The following is a 21,356-nucleotide window of genomic DNA, read 5'->3' as shown; positions in this document are numbered from 1 at the left end:
TTTTCAGACTGAACAGCTGTGGGTGGTAGTATACAAGTGGAAACCCCACAGGAAACAGTATCTGAGGAACAGGGGGATTCAGTGGTTCCTGCAGAGGGTGATGGACTTCCTTTCACAAACACCCAACCCGCTCCTGTGCCCCCATCTCCACTGGGACACGCTTACCTGTGTCTTGTGGCACACCAGGAGTATTGCGCAGATCACAGCGTAGTCACAAGCCTCCTGAAATAACTAACTCTGTAGTTGAGACTGAGAGGCTTGTGGTGTTAGTGCTTGTTTGGAACAGCAGTGTCACACCCTGACCATAGAGAGCCCTTGTTTCTCTATGGTTCTAATTTCTATGTTGTTTTCTAGTTTATGTTTTCTATGTTGGTGTTTTTGTATGATTCCCAATTAGAGACAGCTGGTAATCATTGTCTCTAATTGGGGATCATATTTAAGTAGATATTTTTCCCACCTGTGTTTGTGGGATATTATTTTGTGTTTGTGCATGTGCACCACGTAGTCACGTTCCGTTGTTCGTTTATTTGATTTATTGTTTTGGCTTATGTTTCACTTTGGAATAAATATGTGGAACTCAATATCCGCTGCGCCTTGGTCCCGTTCTTACGACAACCGTGACACAGCAGACTTAGTTCAAAAGAAAGACTGTCATTTTTTGTTTGTTTACATTTACAGTAACACCAGCAGAAGTTCTAAAGTGTTGTAAAGAAAAGAAAACACTGATATGGTTTACTTGTTAATTTTATGTTATTTTCTCACAGCGGGGATTGAAATTAAGAGGGAGAAATGTTATATATATATATATATAAATAATTACATTGAATATGTTATTGTACTTGCAGTATAGTATGATTACTACTCATGTGTTCAAGGTTATTATTGGCATTGGCATTGGCCTTGACCGTGCCGTTACCCCTTTGAAGATGTCATCTCCCAGAGTTGTACCTGTTCAGTGCGACTCTACCACAGGTTGAAGGGGCTGTATCGTTTTGCTGTGTTTGTACCGTTTGTACAGTGGCTTGTGAAGATATTCACCCCCATTGGCATTTTTCAATTTTTTTTGCCTTACAACCTGGAATTAAAATAGATTTTGGAGGGTTTTGTATAATTTGATTTACACAACATGCCTACCACTTTGAAGATGCAAAATATATTTTTATTGTGAAACAAACAAGAAATTAGACCCAAAAAAAACAGAACAGTTGAGCATTCTTCAAGGCATACCTCTCCAGCTCCTTCAAGTTGGTTGGGTTCCACTGGTGTACAGCAATCTTTAAGTCATACCACAGATTCTCAATTCGATTGAGGTCTGGCCTTTGACTAGCCCATTCCAATACATTTAAATGTTTCCTCTTAAACCATTCGAGTGTTGCTTTAGCAGTATGCTTGGGGTCATTGTTCTGCTGGAAGGTGAACCTCCATCCCAGTCTCAATTCTCTGGAAGACTGAAACAGGTTTCCCCTAAAGAATTTCCCTGTATTTAGCACCACCCATCATTCCTTCAATTCTGACCAGTTTCCCAGTCCCTGTTGAGTAAAAACGTCCCTACAGCATGATGCTACCACCACCATGCTTCACTGTGGGGATGCTGTTCTCGGGGTGATGTGAGGTGTTGGGTTTCTGCCAGAAATTGCATTTTCCTTGATGGACAAAAATATTAATTTTAGACTCATGTGACCAGAGTACCTTCTTCAATATGTTTGGGAAGTCTCCTACATGCCTTTTGGAGAACACCAAACATGTTTGCTTATTTTTTTCTTTAAGCAATGGCTTTTTTTCTGGACACTCTTCTGTAAAGCCTAGCTCTGTGGAGTATACGGCTTAAAGTGGTCCTATGAACAGATACTCCAATCTCCGCAGTTGAGCTTTGCAGCTCCTTCAGGGGTATCTTTGGTCTCTTTGTTGCCTCTCTGATTAATGCCCTCCTTGCCTGGTCCATGGGTATTGGTGGGCGGCCCTCTCTTGGCAGGTTTGTTGTGGTGCCATATTCTTTTATTTTTTAAATAATGGATATTAATGGTGCTCTGTGGGATGTTCAAAATTTCAGATATTTTTTTTATAACCCAACCCTGATCTGAACTTCTCCACAACTTTTCCCCTGACCTGTTTGGAGAGCTCCTTGGTCTTCATGGTGCCGCTTGCTTGGTGGTGCCCCTTGCTTAGTGGTGTTGCAGACTGTGGGGCCTTTCAGAACAGGTGTGTATATACAGTGCCTTACGCAAGTATTCGGCCCCCTTGAACTTTGCGACCTTTTGCCACATTTCAGGCTTCAAACATAAAGATATAAACTGTATTTTTTTGTGAAGAATCAACAACAAGTGGGACACAATCATGAAGTGGAAGGACATTTATTGGATATTTCAAACTTTTTTAACAAATCAAAAATGGACAAATTGGGTGTGCAAAATTATTCAGCCCCCTTAAGTTAATACTTTGTAGCGCCACCTTTTGCTGCGATTACAGCTGTAAGTCACTTGGGGTATGTCTCTATCAGTTTTGCACGTCGAGAGACTGAAATTGTTTCCCATTCCTCCTTGCAAAACAGCTCGAGCTCAGTGAGGTTGGATGGAGAGCATTTGTGAACAGCAGTTTTCAGTTCTTTCCACAGATTCTCGATTGGATTCAGGTCTGGACTTTGACTTGGCCATTCTAACACCTGGATATGTTTATTTTGAACCATTCCATTGTAGATTTAGCTTTATGTTTTGGATCATTGTCTTGTTGGAAGACAAATCTCCGTCCCAGAAGAAAACCAGACTCCATCAGGTTTTCTTCCAGAATGGTCCTGTATTTGGCTCCATCCATCTTCCCATCAATTTGAACCATCTTCCCTGTCCCTGCTGAAGAAAAGCAGGCCCAAACCATGATGCTGCCACCACCATGTTTGACAGTGGGGATGGTGTGTCAGGGTGATGCGCTGTGTTGCTTTTACGCCAAACATAACGTTTTGCATTGTTGCCAAAAAGTTCAATTTTGGTTTCATCTGACCAGAGCACCTTCTTCCACATGTTTGGTGTGTCTCCCAGGTGGCTTGTGGCAAACTTTAAATGACACTTTTTATGGATATCTTTAAGAAATGGCTTTCTTCTTGCCACTCTTCCATAAAGGCCAGATTTGTGCAATATACGACTGATTGTTGTCCTATGGACAGAGTCTCCCACCTCAGCTGTAGATCTCTGCAGTTCATCCAGAGTGATCATGGGCCTCTTGGCTGCATCTCTGATCAGTCTTCTCCTTGTATGAGCTGAAAGTTTAGAGGGACGGCCAGGTCTTGGTAGATTTGCAGTGGTCTGATACTCCTTCCATTTCAATATTATCGCTTGCACAGTGCTCCTTGGGATGTTTAAAGCTTGGGAAATCTTTTTGTATCCAAATTCGGCTTTAAACTTCTTTAAAACAGTATCTCGGACCTGCCTGATGTGTTCCTTGTTCTTCATGATGCTCTCTGCGCTTTTAACGGACCTCTGAGACTATCACAGTGCAGGTGCATTTATACGGAGACTTGATTACACACAGGTGGATTGTATTTATCATCATTAGTCATTTAGGTCAACATTGGATCATTCAGAGATCCTCACTGAACTTCTGGAGAGAGTTTGCTGCACTGAAAGTAAAGGGGCTGAATAATTTTGCACGCCCAATTTTTCAGTTTTTGATTTGTTAAAAAAGTTTGAAATATCCAATAAATGTCGTTCCACTTCATGATTGTGTCCCACTTGTTGTTGATTCTTCACAAAAAAATACAGTTTTATATCTTTATGTTTGAAGCCTGAAATGTGGCAAAAGGTTGCAAAGTTCAAGGGGGCCTAATACTTTCGCAAGGCACTGTATACTGAGATCATGTGACAGTTAAATAAAGTACACTTGTGTGCAATCTAACTAATTATGTGACTAATCTGAAGGTAATTGGTTGCACCAGATCTTATTTAGGAATTTTAAAGCAAAGGTGGGGAATACATGTGCACGCACCCCTTTTCCGTTTTGTATTTTTTTTTAAATATTTTCCTTTTCACTTCACCAATTTAAACTATTTTGTGTATGTCCATTACATGAAATCCAAATAAAAATATATTTAAGTTACAGCTTGTAATGCAACAAAATAGGAAAAACTCCAAGGGGATGAATACTTTTTGCAAGGCACTGTACATGGCTGGTCACCTTTTATTTATTAGGTTGAAAGTAAAGGAAAGTAATATATATATTCTTTGAACCCTGGTCACTTTAATAATGTTTACATACTGTTTCACCCACTTTATATGTATATACTGTATTCTAGTCATGACTCATCTTATGTAACTAATGCTGTACACACCTTTTATATTGATATACTGTCCATACTGACTTTATACACCATTATATTTATATATTCATATTTTGGTCATTGCTCATTCTGATATTTATTAATTAATCTTCATTTAAAAAAAGAACATGTGGATTATGCGTTTATTTGATTTATTATTGCTAGGCAATACTGCACTGTAGGAGCTAGAAACACAAGCATTTCAGTGTACCTGCTATAACATCTGCAAATCTGTGTACATGACCAATAACCTTTGATTTGACTTGAATCACCAGCATTTACTGTAGCTGACATCCAGTGAAAAGGGAAGCCGGGATTTGTTCTTGAACATCCTCTCATATCGGCTATTTACGGCCAGTCTTACTGTACTGTACCATTGCAGTGAAGTCTGCTAATCAGACATTACCATAGCTCCATAAGCATACTGATTCCCATAGATCAGACTGGCACATGAGAATAGCCCATAAGAATATGTTTAATTAAAAACAGTGACCTGGCACGCCAGCCTTTATTACTGCATATGGAGGTATTTAATTTGAAATGGGAGCCTTAGACATGGCTCATACCATGCATCTAGGTTCTTCCCCCAATGATTTATTCTAGTTGATTCCAGCAGTGCACTCCACTGTCTTAAAATAGACCCTGTGTAGTGAAAATGTATTGATGCTGACCTTGTAGCTCTCTCTCTCTCTCTCTCTCTCTCTCTTTCATCTGCTCTCTATTCATCCTGTCACTCACACCATTACTTTCTTTTTTTATATATTTCTGTCTATTGCTTCATTTTTACTTTCTCACCTGTGTACTTCTCTCTCTATCACTCTCTCTGCCTCTGTCAACCCCTCTTTCTCATTTCCCCATTTTTCTTTCCATCCTGTCATCTTTTGAACTTCCCTCTCCCTCCACCAACTTCTCACTCAATCCCTCCCTCTCTCTTTCTCACATTCTCTCACACCATTTTCTTTCTCTTTCCCAGCTTCCCTTTGGAGAGGGTCTTTTTCACTTCTACCCCCAGAACACCCATCAGAGGAGGAGCAAACGCAGCCTTCGCCACAGACAGCACCTGGAGAAGGACCGCAGGGTAAGTAAAACACACACGCACACATGCATGTTTGCACACACACACACACACACACACACACACACACACACACATACACACACACATTGGTTCCCATGGATATGTGCCCAGATCCCCCGCCAATGCAAAACAATTATTAAAATTTGAGGCGAGCTCCACAACGGACCAACTAGCCAAGAACAAATGTTTTTATCAAAGGTATCGTCTTGTCTTGGCACACAATAGTATTTTTTAAATCACTCATTCTTCTGCGGTATGAATATACTGATTAGGAGACGCTTGGGCTGTAATACACTTATCAGGTTTGAAGGTAAGACCCAGGTGCAGACAGTGTCGAAGTAACAAAAGTTTGTTAAATCAAACATGGGCAGGCAGAGGTACAGGACGGCAGGCAGGCTCAGGGTCAGGACAGGAAGAAGTCAGTAATACAGAGTAGTGCGGCAAAGGTACAGGACGGCAGGCAGGCTCAGAGTCAGGTCAGGAAGAAGTCAGTAATACAGAGTAGTGCGGCAAAGGTACAGGACGGCAGGCAGGCTCAGAGTCAGGTCAGGAAGAAGTCAGTAATACAGAGTAGTGCGGCAAAGGTACAGGACGGCAGGCAGGCTCAGAGTCAGGTCAGGAAGAAGTCAGTAATACAGAGTAGTGCGGCAAAGGTACAGGACGGCAGGCAGGCTCAGAGTCAGGTCAGGAAGAAGTCAGTAATACAGAGTAGTGCGGCAAAGGTACAGGACGGCAGGCAGGCTCAGAGTCAGGTCAGGAAGAAGTCAGTAATACAGAGTAGTGCGGCAAAGGTACAGGACGGCAGGCAGGCTCAGAGTCAGGTCAGGAAGAAGTCAGTAATACAGAGTAGTGCGGCAAAGGTACAGGACGGCAGGCAGGCTCAGAGTCAGGTCAGGAAGAAGTCAGTAATACAGAGTAGTGCGGCAAAGGTACAGGACGGCAGGCAGGCTCAGAGTCAGGTCAGGAAGAAGTCAGTAATACAGAGTAGTGCGGCAAAGGTACAGGACGGCAGGCAGGCTCAGAGTCAGGTCAGGAAGAAGTCAGTAATACAGAGTAGTGCGGCAAAGGTACAGGACGGCAGGCAGGCTCAGGGTCAGGTCAGGAAGAAGTCAGTAATACAGAGTAGTGCGGCAAAGGTACAGGACGGCAGGCATGCTCAGGGTCAGGACAGACAGAAATGTCAAAACCGGGCAAACTAGAAAACCAGGAACTATAGACAAGACAGGCACAAGGGGAAGGTAAGTAGGTTTGATAAACAAAACGAACTGGCAACAGACAAACAGAGATCACAGCTATAAATACACATGGGATAATGGGGAAGATGGGCGACACCTGGAGGGGAGTGGAGACAAGCACAAAGAAAGGTGAAACAGATCAGGGCATGACACTTGTGTGTATAGTGCTGAAGTCAGTTTGATTTCTTACAGTAGCATAGTCACTTCGCATCAGCGTGTTATTCCATTCAACCCGTGTCACAATGAAAGTACTAATTCAGTTCTTAAAACCTCTTGAAAGTTATTGCAAAATGTAGATTTCCACCTAAACAGATATAACCCTAATTATTTTTTTTCATGAGATGTCCATAAACAATAACTAGTAATCAAGAGCATTGGATTATAAGGTTCTATCTTCAAAAATATGTTTGAGATAATTGGCTTTAATATTCCGAACCCTCATTGGTTTGGATGGTGTAAGTAATTTTTATTTTGTTTTCTTTTGAACTTAACAATATTAATTTGGGTATTTAGAGTACTATATAGGTAGAGGACATTGAACAGAACAAGGCCGTGTCAACATCTACATTTGGACAAAAATGAAGATTTAATAGTCTCAAGATCTCATAATGCTGCATAGTTCTAGAATGGTCTGGAACTCACCTTTCTGGTAAAAATGTTATACATTGTTGAGGTGTAATCACTTTCGAGGACATAAGCTCAAGTACCTACCGTAGTACAAATATTATGAAAATATGAAAAAGCATGGTGGGTGAATAGGGCTTGAAATTATGGAAATGAAATATAGTAACAATATAGTAACAATTCAATTATATAGGATTTACTATAATATTTCACTTTTCTTATAACTGTAAAATACATCTCATCATATTTAGTGACAGTACACATTTTTCCCCATTTCATATACAGTGCCTTCAGAAAGTATTTACACCCATTTACTTTTCCCACATTTTGTTGTGTTACAGCCTGAATTTGAAATGGATTAAATTGTAATTTTGTGCCACTGATCTACACACAATACCCCATAATGACTGTTGTGTCTTTGGCTATGCCGGATTAAGTGATATGACATGCTATTCTATAAAATAAATTCTCCGTAATTAATATTACCTGATTGAGCTAATCATGTAAATGTAATTAACTAGAGAGTCGGGGCACCACAAAATAATATTTATAGAGCTGTTATCTTCCGAATAAACTCTTAAAGACCTAGTAATATTTAACATCAATAGCAGTCAATATTAACCGTCACCTTAATTCAGTCTCATCTGAAAATTGAATTACAGAATTACACATACACATAATTAATCATAACTCGATTACAAATTATGTCATAAAGGAAAACGTCCCTAGCGGGCGGAACAGATATAACAGCTTGTTACACAAAAGAAAAAGGGGCTGGGTTTGAGTGAAAGAGCGGGAAGACTGAGGAACAAAGGGCAAAGCTGTGCTATTGTAAATACAGTATCTTATCACCCATTTGGAAAAGGAAAATGCAATAAATATTTACTCTGAGCTGCGCTTCGGTAGGTTGGTGGTAGATGGAAGGCCGTGTTGCCAAACCGAGTCCTTTGTCCTTTGAAGAATGTCTCTGGTGTTCAATTGGATACGTTGTAGTAACGTCATTGTGTGGTAGATGGGATACTCTGTCGGTTCCTTCGTGACCTGGGTTTGCAGCTGCTGTTGCTAACTCAACGGCTAGGAGGTACCACTTCTGTAGTGAATAAGAGTTAAAAGTTCATACCATTCACAACCAAAGCTCACACTGATGTTGGCTTCGTTCTGTGGTTATTATCTGAACCATTCTGACATCGGACCGTCGTCCTCACATCCTCGGAACAGGAGGTTACATTGTCATCAAGGCTTTATATAGGAAGAGAGGAGGGCGTGTTTGAAAAGGTTTATAGCCCATGTCCCTTCACACGGGCGGGCCACTGATTGAGCATAGCCCTAACCTTATGAAAACCCAAATCTCACATTTTAGAAGCTAAAATCACATTTAATCCCATCATGAATAATTTCATATTCAAACATTTAAATTGAACAACAATTCCATTTGAATCCGATAACTCTGATGTGTAGACTTTTTTTTTTGTTGAGTTAATGTCATCTTATCATTGATGAGAATGTCTCAGATGACAACCGAACTGACATCATATTCATTGAGTACCACTGCATATGTTGAATTGGTCGGATTACCAGAATATAGTTCATTTCCCCCCCACCTTCTGATGTTCCCAGAATCTCTATGTTAACCAAGGGTTTTGCAAATGTAACATCAGTAGGGTAGAGAGAGGAAAAGGGGTGGAAGAGGTATTCATGACTGTCATAAACCTACCCCCAGGCCAACGTCATGACAATGACCTTTTGATCCCTTTTTTAAACATTTTTTTAATTAATATATAATGAAAAGTTGAAATGTCTTGAGTCAATAAGTATTCAACCCCTTTGTTATGGCACGACTAAATAACGTCAAGAGTAAATATGTGCTTAACAAATCACATAATAAGTTGCATGGACCCATTCTGTGTTCAATAATAGTGGCTAACATGCTTTTTGAATTTTTTGAAAGACTACCCCATCTCTGTTCCCGACACATACAAATAATTGTAAGGTCCCTCAATCGAGTTGTGATTCAACCACAAAGACCAGGGAGGTTTTTCAATGGCTCGCAAAGAAAGGCACCTATTGGTAGATGAGAGAAGCTCCATATCCCTGTGAGCATGGTGAAGTTATTTATTAGGCTTTGGATGGTGTATCAGTACACCTAAAAGGATACATGCCTGCTTCCTAACTCAGTTTCCAGAGAGGAAGGAAACTGCTCATGGATTTAATCATGAGGCCAATGGTGATTTTAAAACAGTTACAGAGTTTAATGCTTGTGAAATGAGATAACTGAAAACATCGTAATTACGCCACAATAATAAACTAAATGGCAGAGTGAAAAGAAGGAAGCTATATTCCAAAACATGCATCCTGTTTGCAACAAGGCACTTAAGTTATACTGAAAATATTGTGTCAAATACATGTTCTTTTTTTCCTGAATACAAAGCGTTGTTTTAGGCAAATCCAACACAACACATCACTGATTACCACTCTTCATATTTTCAAGCATGGTGGGAGCTGCATCATGCTTAGGGCTGTTATGGAGACACTATTACTATCTTGAAAGCAGTCAAATTCCAGGTGACCATTTAGTGATGGTAATTAGGCTTCTTCAAGTTCTGATGCTGCTGGTCAGTAGTAGCCTACCAAACTTGCTAACTGCCTGTAACCCTGCACTCTATTGTCCCTCTAATCACTCTGACAACAATGCAAATGTTAGCGAAAATTTAATCAAGCCCTTCATGAGAGCCCATGAGCTTATGTTACTCAACATTTCTATAGGTTATGCAATTGCGTGAGAAAACAGTGTGATGGCCTCTATTAAAAAAGAGGAGGATCCTATCAGCGTCCTACAGGCTAGGCCTACTATATTTATTTCTCAACTTTCCTAATATTAAGCACATGACTTATCTTTTCAACAGGAGTATAGCCTACCTGGCTGGCATGTAAATGGACCACGTGAAAAGCATCCACCATTCGCTATTTAAGTGCATAGATGACATATCGTTTTTTTCCGCTGCCCCTGTTTTGTGACAGGTGCATGATAATGGTCCATTCTAAATCAAAACTAGTTTCACACATATATTATTTAGTATATGTGCAAACAAGATTCAAATAAGAATAGTGTGATGGGTGACAATATTAGCCTATCACTTGTGAATTATGCCCATTTTAAGGCAAACAGCACATTCTTTTTTTGCGACTTTTTCAAATCAAGTTTTATTTATCTTTTATTTAACCTTTATTTAACCAGGAAGGGCTCATTGAGATTTGAAATCTCTTTTTCAAGAGCATCCTGGCCAAGATAGACAGCACCAAGTCATTACACAAAGACCAGACAGACATCATGAAAACTACAGGTAATCTAGTAAAAAAAGATTGAATTCACAAAAGTATAACAAAATCAATAAACATCCAATTAAAAACATTGACAGGTCAGGGAATCAGCCTCAAAATCCTTCATCAATAGGGACAAGTGTTTCAGGTTTAAAAGTATTTTGTAAGGCATTCCAAACCGATGGCGCAGAGTACATGAAAGCCCTTTTACCAAAATCAGTTTGGACATTTGGAACAGTTAGCCAAGCCCTAAGACCTATATGTTAAGATTACCACAAAAGTGGCCAAATAACTTCTTAAATTAAAGTACATGAATCCCCTTTACAGGGGGTGTAGAGCATATCTGGCATACATATGCAGCCATACGTTTCAAGTTTGGGGAAGACAATTTTCACCATAAAAATGCAACTTTATAATAAAAGCAATTCATGCATAATCATATTTGTGGTCATATTTGAGAATGGTGTTTTCCTGCCAATGGAACATTCATTCTTATAGCCTACTGCTGTTTGTGCATTGCTGCACGTATGATTTGAAGTAATATCCTAATAGTTTATCATTTTAAGCTAAACATTCTTATTTTTTTCCTCAGGCTCAATACTTAATACAGTTATTTTATGCTAGTAGTTGTATTCATTTGGGATCGATCGCATTCCACAACTATCCCAGACTATGTTTGGAATATTTATTTCTCGCACAGAATAGGTCAACTTTTGTACTATGGGGGATAGTAGATTGACATAGGTTAGTGCTTTTACGGTTTGGTAGGCCTACTTGGCTGACGAAAAATACATTTGGACTGTCTTCACTTGTAGCTTGTGAGAAAGACCTGAACACGTGACGAAGAGCCATGTGAGTGAGTAAATTAATAATCTACCCATCGTGACTGATTTTTTAAATGTTTTACAGCGAAAACACAACATATATTTATGTTAGATGACCACCAAATTCAAAACACACAGAGCGGTATTTCAGTCACAAAAGCATAAATATAGACAAAATTAATCACTAACCTTTGATTATCTCCATCAGATGACACTCATAGGACATCATGTTATACATGTATTGTGTGTTATGTTCGATAATGTGCATATATATATATATATATATAAAAATCTCAGTTTACATTGGCGCATTACGTGCAGAAATGTTTTGATTCCAAAACATCCGGTGATTTTGCAGAAATTCTCACAATAAACATTGATAAAAGATGCAAGTGTTATTCACAGAATTAAAGATAAATGTATCCTCTATGCAACCACTGTGTCAGATTATTATATTTTTTTTACAGAAAAATCTGAGAACGGCGCTCAGAACCCAAAGAAATAGCCGCCATTTTGGCGTCAACAGAAGCTACAAAAACACTATAAATATTCACTTACCTTTGAATATCTTCATCAGACGTTAGTTTCAGGAATCCCAGTTCGACAACAAATGACTGATTTCTTCCATAAAGTTCCAAAAAGCACATAATTTAGCCACTTGTTGTTAGCTTGATCAGCCCAGCATTCAATCCTCAAAAAGCACGAGCAATTCTTCCACACAAAAACTCAAAAAGTTCCATTACAGGTCGTAGAAACAAGTCAAATTATGTATGCAATCCATATTTAGGATGTTTTAAACATTAATCAGCAATAAGGTTCCAACCGGAGAATTTCATTGTCTGAAGAAAAGCATAGGAACGGTAGGACAATCTCTCGTGGCCGCGCGTAATGAGACCGAGGCTTTCTACCAGACCACCCACACAAAGAGCTATTATGAGCCCCGCCTTCATAGTAGAATCATACAACCAGAATCTAAAGACGATGACATCTTGTGGAAGCCCTAGGAAGTGCATGCTCATCCATATCTAACATGGACATCCAATGGCACTGTTTTCTATATTGAGTTCTCACTTCCTGTATGGATTTTTTTCTCAGGATTTTGTCTGCCATATGAGTTCTGTTTTACTCACAGACATAATTCAAACAGTTTTAGAAACTTCAGAGTGTTTTCTAACCAACAGTAATAATACTATGCATATATTCCCATCTGGGAAAGAGTAGGTGGCCATTTACTCTGGGCACACCAGAGCAAATACTGCCCCCTAGCCTCAACAGGTTTTAACTAGTGTAGCCCACAGCCATATGGCATAGCCAGATCAGGGCCTAACATAAGGACAACTCAGAGAATGCTATTTTGTTCTTCTGAAATATAATATGAGGAAAATGTAGTGTGTTTCTTTAGACCTGTCTAAAATAAATAATGGATTTATTGTGATGCCTTTAATACATGGATTTATGAGACTTTTTAAAATGTAAATGTTCCAAAGAATTTTGAAAATAGAAATGGGCAAATATTGTATAATCCAGGTGTGCAAAGCTCTTAGAGACTTACCCAAAAAGACTCACAGCTGTAATCAATGCCACATGTGTTTCTAACATGCATTATCTCAGGGGGGTGAATAGTTATCTAATCAAGATATATTAATGTGATATTTCTCATAAGAAAATTGACATTACGGAGTATTTTGTGTAGATCGTTGACCAAAGATGACATTAAATCCATTTTAATCCCACTTTGTAACACAACTAAATTTGGAGGGGGTCAAGGGGCGAATACTTTCTGAAGGCACTGTAATTGACGACGGAGCATTATCTGCCAAGCCTCCTCAGAGCAATGCAGAGACAAACACCATTTGAAAGTCTGCAGAGTCGTTACAACTTCGTCTTCACACACACAACGTTATTACATCCCTCTGTGACCAAGAGAAAGTGGTTGTTTTTCAATTCTATGAAATTATTATTATTATCATGTTGAGAGCTCTAAATCCAGCTAGGAATATCACAGCAAAATGAGATTATGATTGCTAGACTGCCCCCTTTCTTGAGCTATCTCGCAGGTTGGGCTCCATCGATCCAAGGGAGAGCAAATCGATTCTTTGTACGGATAGGACAGAAAATGTGACACGTCACTCCATATGCAAGTGTCACACCATATGCAAGTGTTGGGTGTGAAACCTGACAGTTCAAGTCAGCTCCACTGACAGAGTGGTAACTGGAGAGCAGACCGATGGGGTTTTCTGGCACTATAAGGCACTGGACTCTGAGGTTCACAGAGCGCTTTGTACACAAAAATGTCAGTCGGAACTGGTGCAGAACTGCTAGAAGTCCCCAATATATGGTATTTAACATCAAAGAGGTTTAACGTTAAATATTTCACTATCTAGCCAAGTTTATTCACATAGATATACCGTAAAGGTGAAAAAGGCATCGACAGCCCCTGGTTACTGACTTGAAAAGAATGCCTACATCAAATAGGCACCTAAAATAGGTTACACCAAGCATATAGAAATGGCCTCAAAACTGCTGCAGATTTTATTCAGCGGTTGAAAAGAAGAGCACAATATCAGTGCTTCTTCATGAACGGGTTGCTTTTATCAGGAATATGGAATGCAATTTCTGTGTTTAAGGGCGAAAGCAATTTGGTCGAAGATGCAATAGGCAGGCCTAACCACAATCATTATGATATATTATACACTGAGCAAGGCTATACAGAAAGGGTGCTCAAACCTTTGGGCTTGGTGGGCCAAAATATAATCTAAGTGGTGGGCCACGAGCCAAACAAATAGACATCATTTATTTAGCTTTTCTTTGGGGGGGGGGGGGGGGGGCAGGCTTTTTAGGGTATTGTAATAATAGCTTTTTTGAAAGTAATCACTACGCCAGCATGTCTGTGTCAATAACTGATTTCACCTGTATTCCTACACTTTGGACTTCAAAGTAACACTCAGCTTTGTTAAAAATACACTCAAGTAAAACTATTATATTCATCATAGTGATTCAGGAGTATAATATTCTCCACCAACATTAGACAACTATACAGAAATCCCTCAAATTGCTGAAATAGGTCAATCAAATCAATAATGAGAGAATAGTCAGATTAACTGATATCTAAAATAGCAGTGCAGATGACACTCTTTTGCTAAGTACAGAGATGAGTAAATGCATCTGTAGGGGACTTTTACTAATGCTACAGACTTTGTGGCACAGCAGAAAGTTCAGCTATGTGAGTAAATAATGTATGAAGATATGAATGTGAGCCACTTCAGATCACTAATCCGGCAAATGGACATAAAACAGCACTAACACAAGCAGATCTACATCTGGGATGCTCTGTTTTAATCAGCTGTCTGCTTGACATGATCCTATGTGGTCCTGCAGTTATGGGTTTTAGATTTTTTGGGGTTCTGAAGTGTTGGGAAAGGTTAGCAGCAAATTGTTGCTGCCTCCATCTCCTTTGAAGTATTACTAGCTGGTTATTCTGTTGTCTTTTGTATGTTTCTCCTAGCACAATGGATTGTATGAGCCTTTCGATTGCTTTGAAAGAAACTGTCCTTTTTGCCACTCTTGTGTTATGAAATTAGATTTTCTTTTCAGGTCATTGTCATTCATCTGAATTAGAAAACAAATACCCAGGTTGGTGTAATTTTACTGTATTCATGAGCCTCTGAAAATGTATTTAAACCGACACAAGGAGTCATCCTGATCATCCAGCAAGCCAGCCCATCAAAATATTTTTAAGTGGCTTGTTGACTTAAGTATTGATTAGGAGTTTCTGGATGTTTTTCCATCTCTCCAAAAGGTTGGGGGTTGGCTAATGTGATTCTAGATCTGGTTAAGTGCAACTTTTACCTCAAGTTAACTACAGGTCTGTGACACATCTGCATGTGTCTTCATTTTTACATGATCCCTCTTCCCTGTCCTTTCATATCATGACATTCGTTCCACTAGATGAATATGACCTTTCAATTATAATCCATTGGCCTACATTTCTGACCAAGAATGTAAAAGGTACACTATCTTTGTACTTTATACCATCTTTGATATCACAAGACATTTAAAAAAAATCCACCCCTTGTTGAGACAGAATAACATGTTTGAAGGGAATTAACCCATCTAAATGTGCTGTATCTTGGTGCTCTGAAATAGAGATGATTTAGAGAGAGAGAAAGGGAGGGAGCGAGCGATAGAGAAATAAAGGAGTACAGCACAGCCCTTTGAAATTATGTCTGGGTTGTTGGCATTTCTAGCATGCAGCTGGAACAAGGAGCAGGCAGAGAGTGGGTGGGGAGCAGAGAGGGTGGCGGGGCGCTGGCTCCGTCTGATGATGCGAGGGCCGTCTCGAGGGAAACACCAGTGATGTAATGGAAAGAACCGCTGATGGATTGATGGATGGATGGAGGAAGATGGAGGGAGATAGGCAAATTGAAGGAGAAAGGGAGAGAGATGAAGGAAGATGGGTGGTTACTTTAAAGTCTACACGAATCTATTTTCCATGTATGTTGTTGGACAGTTTACTGTAGCTAAAGGAAACGGTATACAGTATACAAAACATACAATGCGTCTGACTGAGTCTGCAATCCTTTTGTGACAAAATGCTTAACCTTTTTTTCTGTAACATAGGATTGTCATGGAATCATACTGAGTGCTACGTATATCTGTTGCAGGTACTTAGGCAATAAAAAAAGACAAATTTGTTTATGGGCTTGGTCCCTTTTAAAGACAACAGTAAACTCAGCAACAAAAAAAACATCCTCTCACAGTCAACTGCATTAATTTTCAGCAAACTTAACATGTGTAAATAGTTGTTTGAACAAAACAAGATTCAACAACTGAGACATAAACTGAACAAGTTCCACAGACATGTGACTAACAGAAATTGAATAATGTATCCCTGCTCAAAGGGGGGGTCAAAATAAAAAGTAACAGTCAGTATCTGGTGTGGCCACCAGCTGCATTAAGTATTGCAGTGCATCTCCTCCTTGTGGACGGTGCCAGATTAGCCAGTTCTTGATGTGAGATGTTACCGCACTCTTCCACCAAGGCACCTGCAAGCTCCCAGACATTTCTGGGGGGAATGGTCCTAGCCCTCACGTTCCGATCCAACAGGTCCCAGACGTGCTCAATGGGATTGAGATCGGGGCTCTTCATTGTCCATGGCAGATCACTGTTCCTGTCTTGCAGGAAATCACGCACAGAATGAGCAGTATGGCTGGTGGCATTATCATGCCGTAGGGTCATGTCAGGATGAGCCTGCAGGAAGGGTACCACATGAGGGAGGAGGATTTCTTCCCTGTAACGCACAGCATTGAGATGACAACAAGCTCAGTTCGATGATCCTCTGACACACCGCCCCAGACCATGACGACCCTCCACCTCCAAATCGATCCCATTCCAGAGTACATCCCTTGGTGTAACGCTCATTCCTTCAACGATAAACGCGAATCCGACCATCACCCCTGGTGAGACAAAACCGTGACTCGTCAGTGAAGAGCACTTTTTGCCAGTCCTGTCTGGTCAAGTGATGGTGGGTTTGTGCCCATAGGCGACGTTGTTGCCGGTGATGGCTGGTGAGGACCTGCCTTACAACAGGCCTACAAGCCCTCAGTCCAGCCTCTCAGCTTATTGTGGACAGTCTGAGCACTGATGGAGGGATTGTGTGTTCCTGGTGTAACTCTGGCAGTTGTTGTTGCCATCCTGTACCTGTCCCGCAGGTGTGATGTTCGGATGTACCGATCCTGTGCAGGTGTTGTTACACGTGGTCTCCTCCTGCGAGGATGATCAGCTGTCCCCCCTGTCCCCCCTGTAGCGCTGTCTTAGGCGTCTCACAGTACAGACATTGCAATTTATTGCCCTGGCCACATCTGCAGTCCTCATGCCTCCTTGCAGCATGCCTAAGGCATGTTCATGCAGATGAGCAGGGACCCTGGACATCTTTCTTTTGGTGTTTTTCAGAGTCAGTAGAAAGGCTTCTTTAGTGTCCTAAGTAATCATAACTGTGACCTTAATTGCCTACTGTCTGTAAGCTGTTAGTGTCTTAATGACCGTTCCACAGGTGCATGTTCATTAATTGTTTATGGTTCATTGAACAAGCATGGGAAACAGTGTTTAAACCCTTTACAATGAAGATTTGGGGAGTTATTTGGATTTTTGCGAATTATCTTTGAAAGACAGGGTCCTGAAAAAGGGAAATTTCTTTTTTTGCTGAGTTTGTATCTTCTAGTCTTGTAAAGAGCAGGCTTAATGGCTGATCCCTTATCTATGCTGGTAAAAAAACATCGGACGATGACTAGTCCGCTCACTCTCCACCATGTGTGTTTGCCCATTTAAACACTGGGGGGACTTTCTCTCATTCCATATCTGACTATTTTCAACAAGCACGCAGTTGAAAACAAATATTGACAGTGGGTTTATTCAATATTAGTAACTTAAAATCATAGTAATAGGTAACCTAGAAATGGTTGAATCACTATTGGGCAATATTTTACCAATAGCTGCAAGTTGTTATATTTTAAGTCAAGTCTTTAAAGGGAATTGAAATATTTTGAATTCATTTGTAGCGTTGTGATGAAAACGTAACCTGAGATTATGCAAAATCATGTTAATTCAATTTCCGGATAAGCTGTTAGCAGGAGAGAGATACGTTTTTAGAGCTTGTCTTAAGACAGCACTGTGTACTGTACCAGTCATTCTGAGCAAGGAGTTCTAAACCTTCCAACTAAATTACGGTGTCCTTGAGTAGCTGGTGACAAGTAGAGCAAGGTCCTTTTCTCTCTCTAATAACTTCCAGATAGGGCTGGAGATAGAATAAAGCATTACTATACAGGCACTTGATTTGGCTCTGATCGCTGTCTGATTCATCTTCATTGCTACACCTTTCTTTACCTTAATTTGACTTCCTCAGTGTCGCTGAGAAGGGCAGATGATTCAAGGCTTTTATCTGTTAGATGAGGTCCAATAAAATATTCAGCCAGGTTGCAAGTTCATGTAGCAGTAATTGGTTATATTTTCAGACTGCATCCATTTTATTGATGATGATATTGTGCATTTTGCTGTACAGTAAATGATAGACGAAAGCGTGTGGATTTTAATACATTTGCAGATGTGGAGATACCTCTGCTTTTAATGCTTGACAGTTCAATTGTTTCCTAATGGGATTTTTGGACTAAATGCTAAATAGGCTTAAATTACATTGCATCCTGGAAAACACACTGCCCCTTCACTAGATCATTAATGTCTACCTTTCATGTTGAATACTGTTTGTTTCCAGTTTATCTTGATTAGATCAGATTATATAACCCAGATATTAACAAACCTCTCCTTCAGAAACACCATTGTAAATCTTGATGATATCATGAAAAAAAACACCCTCTGATGTTGATCCTGTTTTTGCATAAAGGGTCCACATTGCAGCCGTGAATAAGCTCTTTAGTAAAAATCATAATTCTCTTTTATCTAAAGTGTCTTTGATGATGGGAATAAACACAAGGACTTTGTCAGGCCAATTGGGATGTTATTTTGTTTGCAAGGACACCATCTGAAACAGTCTCTATGTGTGTGTGTTGTGGTACTGTAGGGACCCACGGCCCCAGGTGTAGGCCCGGTATGATTTAGATGATTCAGACTAGGACAAATAGAATTAGCCTGTTTAATGTGACGTCCTCCTCCCTTACACACAGCTGGACGTGGGAGGGCATTAGGGATGTACTTTTAAACCCACGTGTAGTTCCAATGTACCAATGTGCTTTGATTTAAAAGATACAACGTTATGCCAATTAATAACATTCCCTTTGAATGTGTTCATCTCTATCGAATTAGCATAAATTCTCTCCAATGTACACTGTCTACAGTTAAACAAATTACTTTCTAGGTAAAGTGTTTATAAGTGAGTTTTATTGTACAGTTACAATATACATACTGACGTACATTCTTATTATACACTGACTATATTGATTCTGATGACTCTCAATATTAAGGGCTCATGGTGTGATATTTGCATTTCCTTCCTCAGGTAAAGAATGTGTTGGACCAAGAGGGTTTCGGCCGACAGAAGAGAGGGTACAGAAGCATTGATGAAATTTATATCAAAATGACCGACCCCCTATTCAGCAAACAGTGGTATCTGGTGAGTAGTCATCATTCATCATTTCATATCAGCCTCAATTATGTTATCTTACAAACTGATCACTGATCCCAGACATATTCACTGCTGCTCCTCCTATGGAGATGATGTCTTTTCATTAGGCCAGTCAATATTGCCCATGCCATCTCATCTCCCCGTTCATGCAGCCCACTCCCCCAATGTTTACCCTGACCCTCCGGGGCCAATGTGCCTTCCTTTATTCCACTTGTCAGATTAAACGCTCCCCAGTAGGTTCCCAGCAAAGTACCATATCCGTGACATTTGCTTTTCCCTCTCCCTCTCATCCTCCACACCTCATCTCTTCCTCCCTCTTCCTTCCCCTTATCTTCCTCCATGTTGAGTAGTTCTCTAATGACTCCTTGGCTGGGTGTCCTGCATCATGGCCTGTCTCCATATTGTTTGTGTGACAAATTAGATCAACACTGGCCAGGCTGATGGGACCCCCGGACTCGACCTGAATGTGGCTGAGGCTTGGGGACTGGGTTACACCGGGAGAGGCATCACCATAGCTATCATGGACGATGGTAGGTACCGGTATAGGCCTTACAGTTGAAGTTGTATCACTATCTCAGTAGAGATCATCACTGGGAGTGTAGTTCTGGGCTGGAGTTAAATTCTTTACACCAGGGGTGTCAAATTCATTTTGCCCGGGGGCCACATTCGGTCTTCACCAAGTGCCGGATGGTTGAAAATTAGGTTATATTTCCTTACTGTCAAAATGTGCAACTATTAAAAGTCTTCAATGTTTTTTTGAATTTTTGTCACTGTTGAGCTTTCTTTTCGGTGATTGCTAGCAAGCTGAACAGAGTTAAGAGAATGTATAATGTAGAGCAACTATAATTTCTACACAGTTTCGATTTGGTTTTAGTAATTAAATATAGATTGACGTTATTTTTTTATTTTGTCAATTCACCCACAGGCCAGGGGCTGTATGTTTGATACCCCTGCTTTACACCCTGTAGCTCTTCAAGACCAGAGTTGGTAGCCATCGGTAACCATCGGTGGCTACTTCATTGTATTTTGATTAGAAATAGCTTGAAAGTTCATATTCATCCACTTGTTATTGTGGTTAATTATAGTTCATTGTGACAAGGTATCTACATGTGGTTAATTAACTAATTACAGTGCCTTGCAAAAGTATTCATCTCCCTTGGTGTTTTTCCTATTTTGTTGCATTACAACCTGTCAAACTAAGTGTCACATGATTTGTCACATGATCTCAGTATATATACACCTGTTCTGAAAGGCCCCAGAGTCTGCAACACCACTAAGCAAGGGGCACCACTAAGCAAGTGGCACCATGAAAAACAAGGAGCTCTCCAAACAGGTCTGGGACAAAGTTGTGGAGAAGTACAGATCAGGGTTGGGTTATAAAAAAATATCCAAAACTTTGAACATCCCACGGAGCACCATTAAATCCATTATTATAAAATGGAAAGAATACCATAACAAACCTGCCAAGAGAGGGCTGCCCAACAAAACTCACGGACCAGGCAAGGAGGGCATTAATCAGAGAGGCAACAAAGAGACCAAAGATAACCCTGAAGGAGCTGCAAAGCTCCACAGCGGAGATTGGAGTATCTGTCCATAGGACCACTTTACACCGTACATGCCACACAGCTAGGCTTTACAGAAGAGTGGCCAAAAAAAGCCATTGCTTAAAGAAAAAAGTTTTGCCTTGAAGAATTGGCAAAAATCCCAGTGGATAGATGTGCCAAGCTTATAGAGACATACTCCAAGACTACTCCAAGGGGGCTGAATAGTTATGCACGCTCAAGTTCAGTTTTTTTGTCTTTTATCTCATTTTAGGCATGTGGTGATAAGTGATAGGCAT

At 40.2% G+C, this 21,356-nt stretch overlaps 1 protein-coding gene across 1 annotated transcript in view; it reads left to right on the top strand.

The window, feature by feature from the left end:
- Positions 1-21,356, top strand: part of LOC109899106 (neuroendocrine convertase 2) — a 74,316-nt gene that overhangs the window by 10,107 nt on the left and 42,853 nt on the right. The window contains exons 2-4 of the mRNA XM_020494161.2: positions 5,277-5,381; positions 19,391-19,504; positions 19,938-20,046. Of these exons, the coding sequence (XP_020349750.1) occupies positions 5,277-5,381; positions 19,391-19,504; positions 19,938-20,046 (328 nt within the window). The remainder of the gene's footprint in view (positions 1-5,276; positions 5,382-19,390; positions 19,505-19,937; positions 20,047-21,356) is intronic.

This window comes from Oncorhynchus kisutch, linkage group LG11 (genome assembly GCF_002021735.2).
Source record: "Oncorhynchus kisutch isolate 150728-3 linkage group LG11, Okis_V2, whole genome shotgun sequence".
NCBI lineage: Eukaryota > Metazoa > Chordata > Actinopteri > Salmoniformes > Salmonidae > Oncorhynchus > Oncorhynchus kisutch.
Note: the sequence above shows the minus strand (reverse complement) of the source record. Positions and strands in the feature narration are given on the sequence as shown.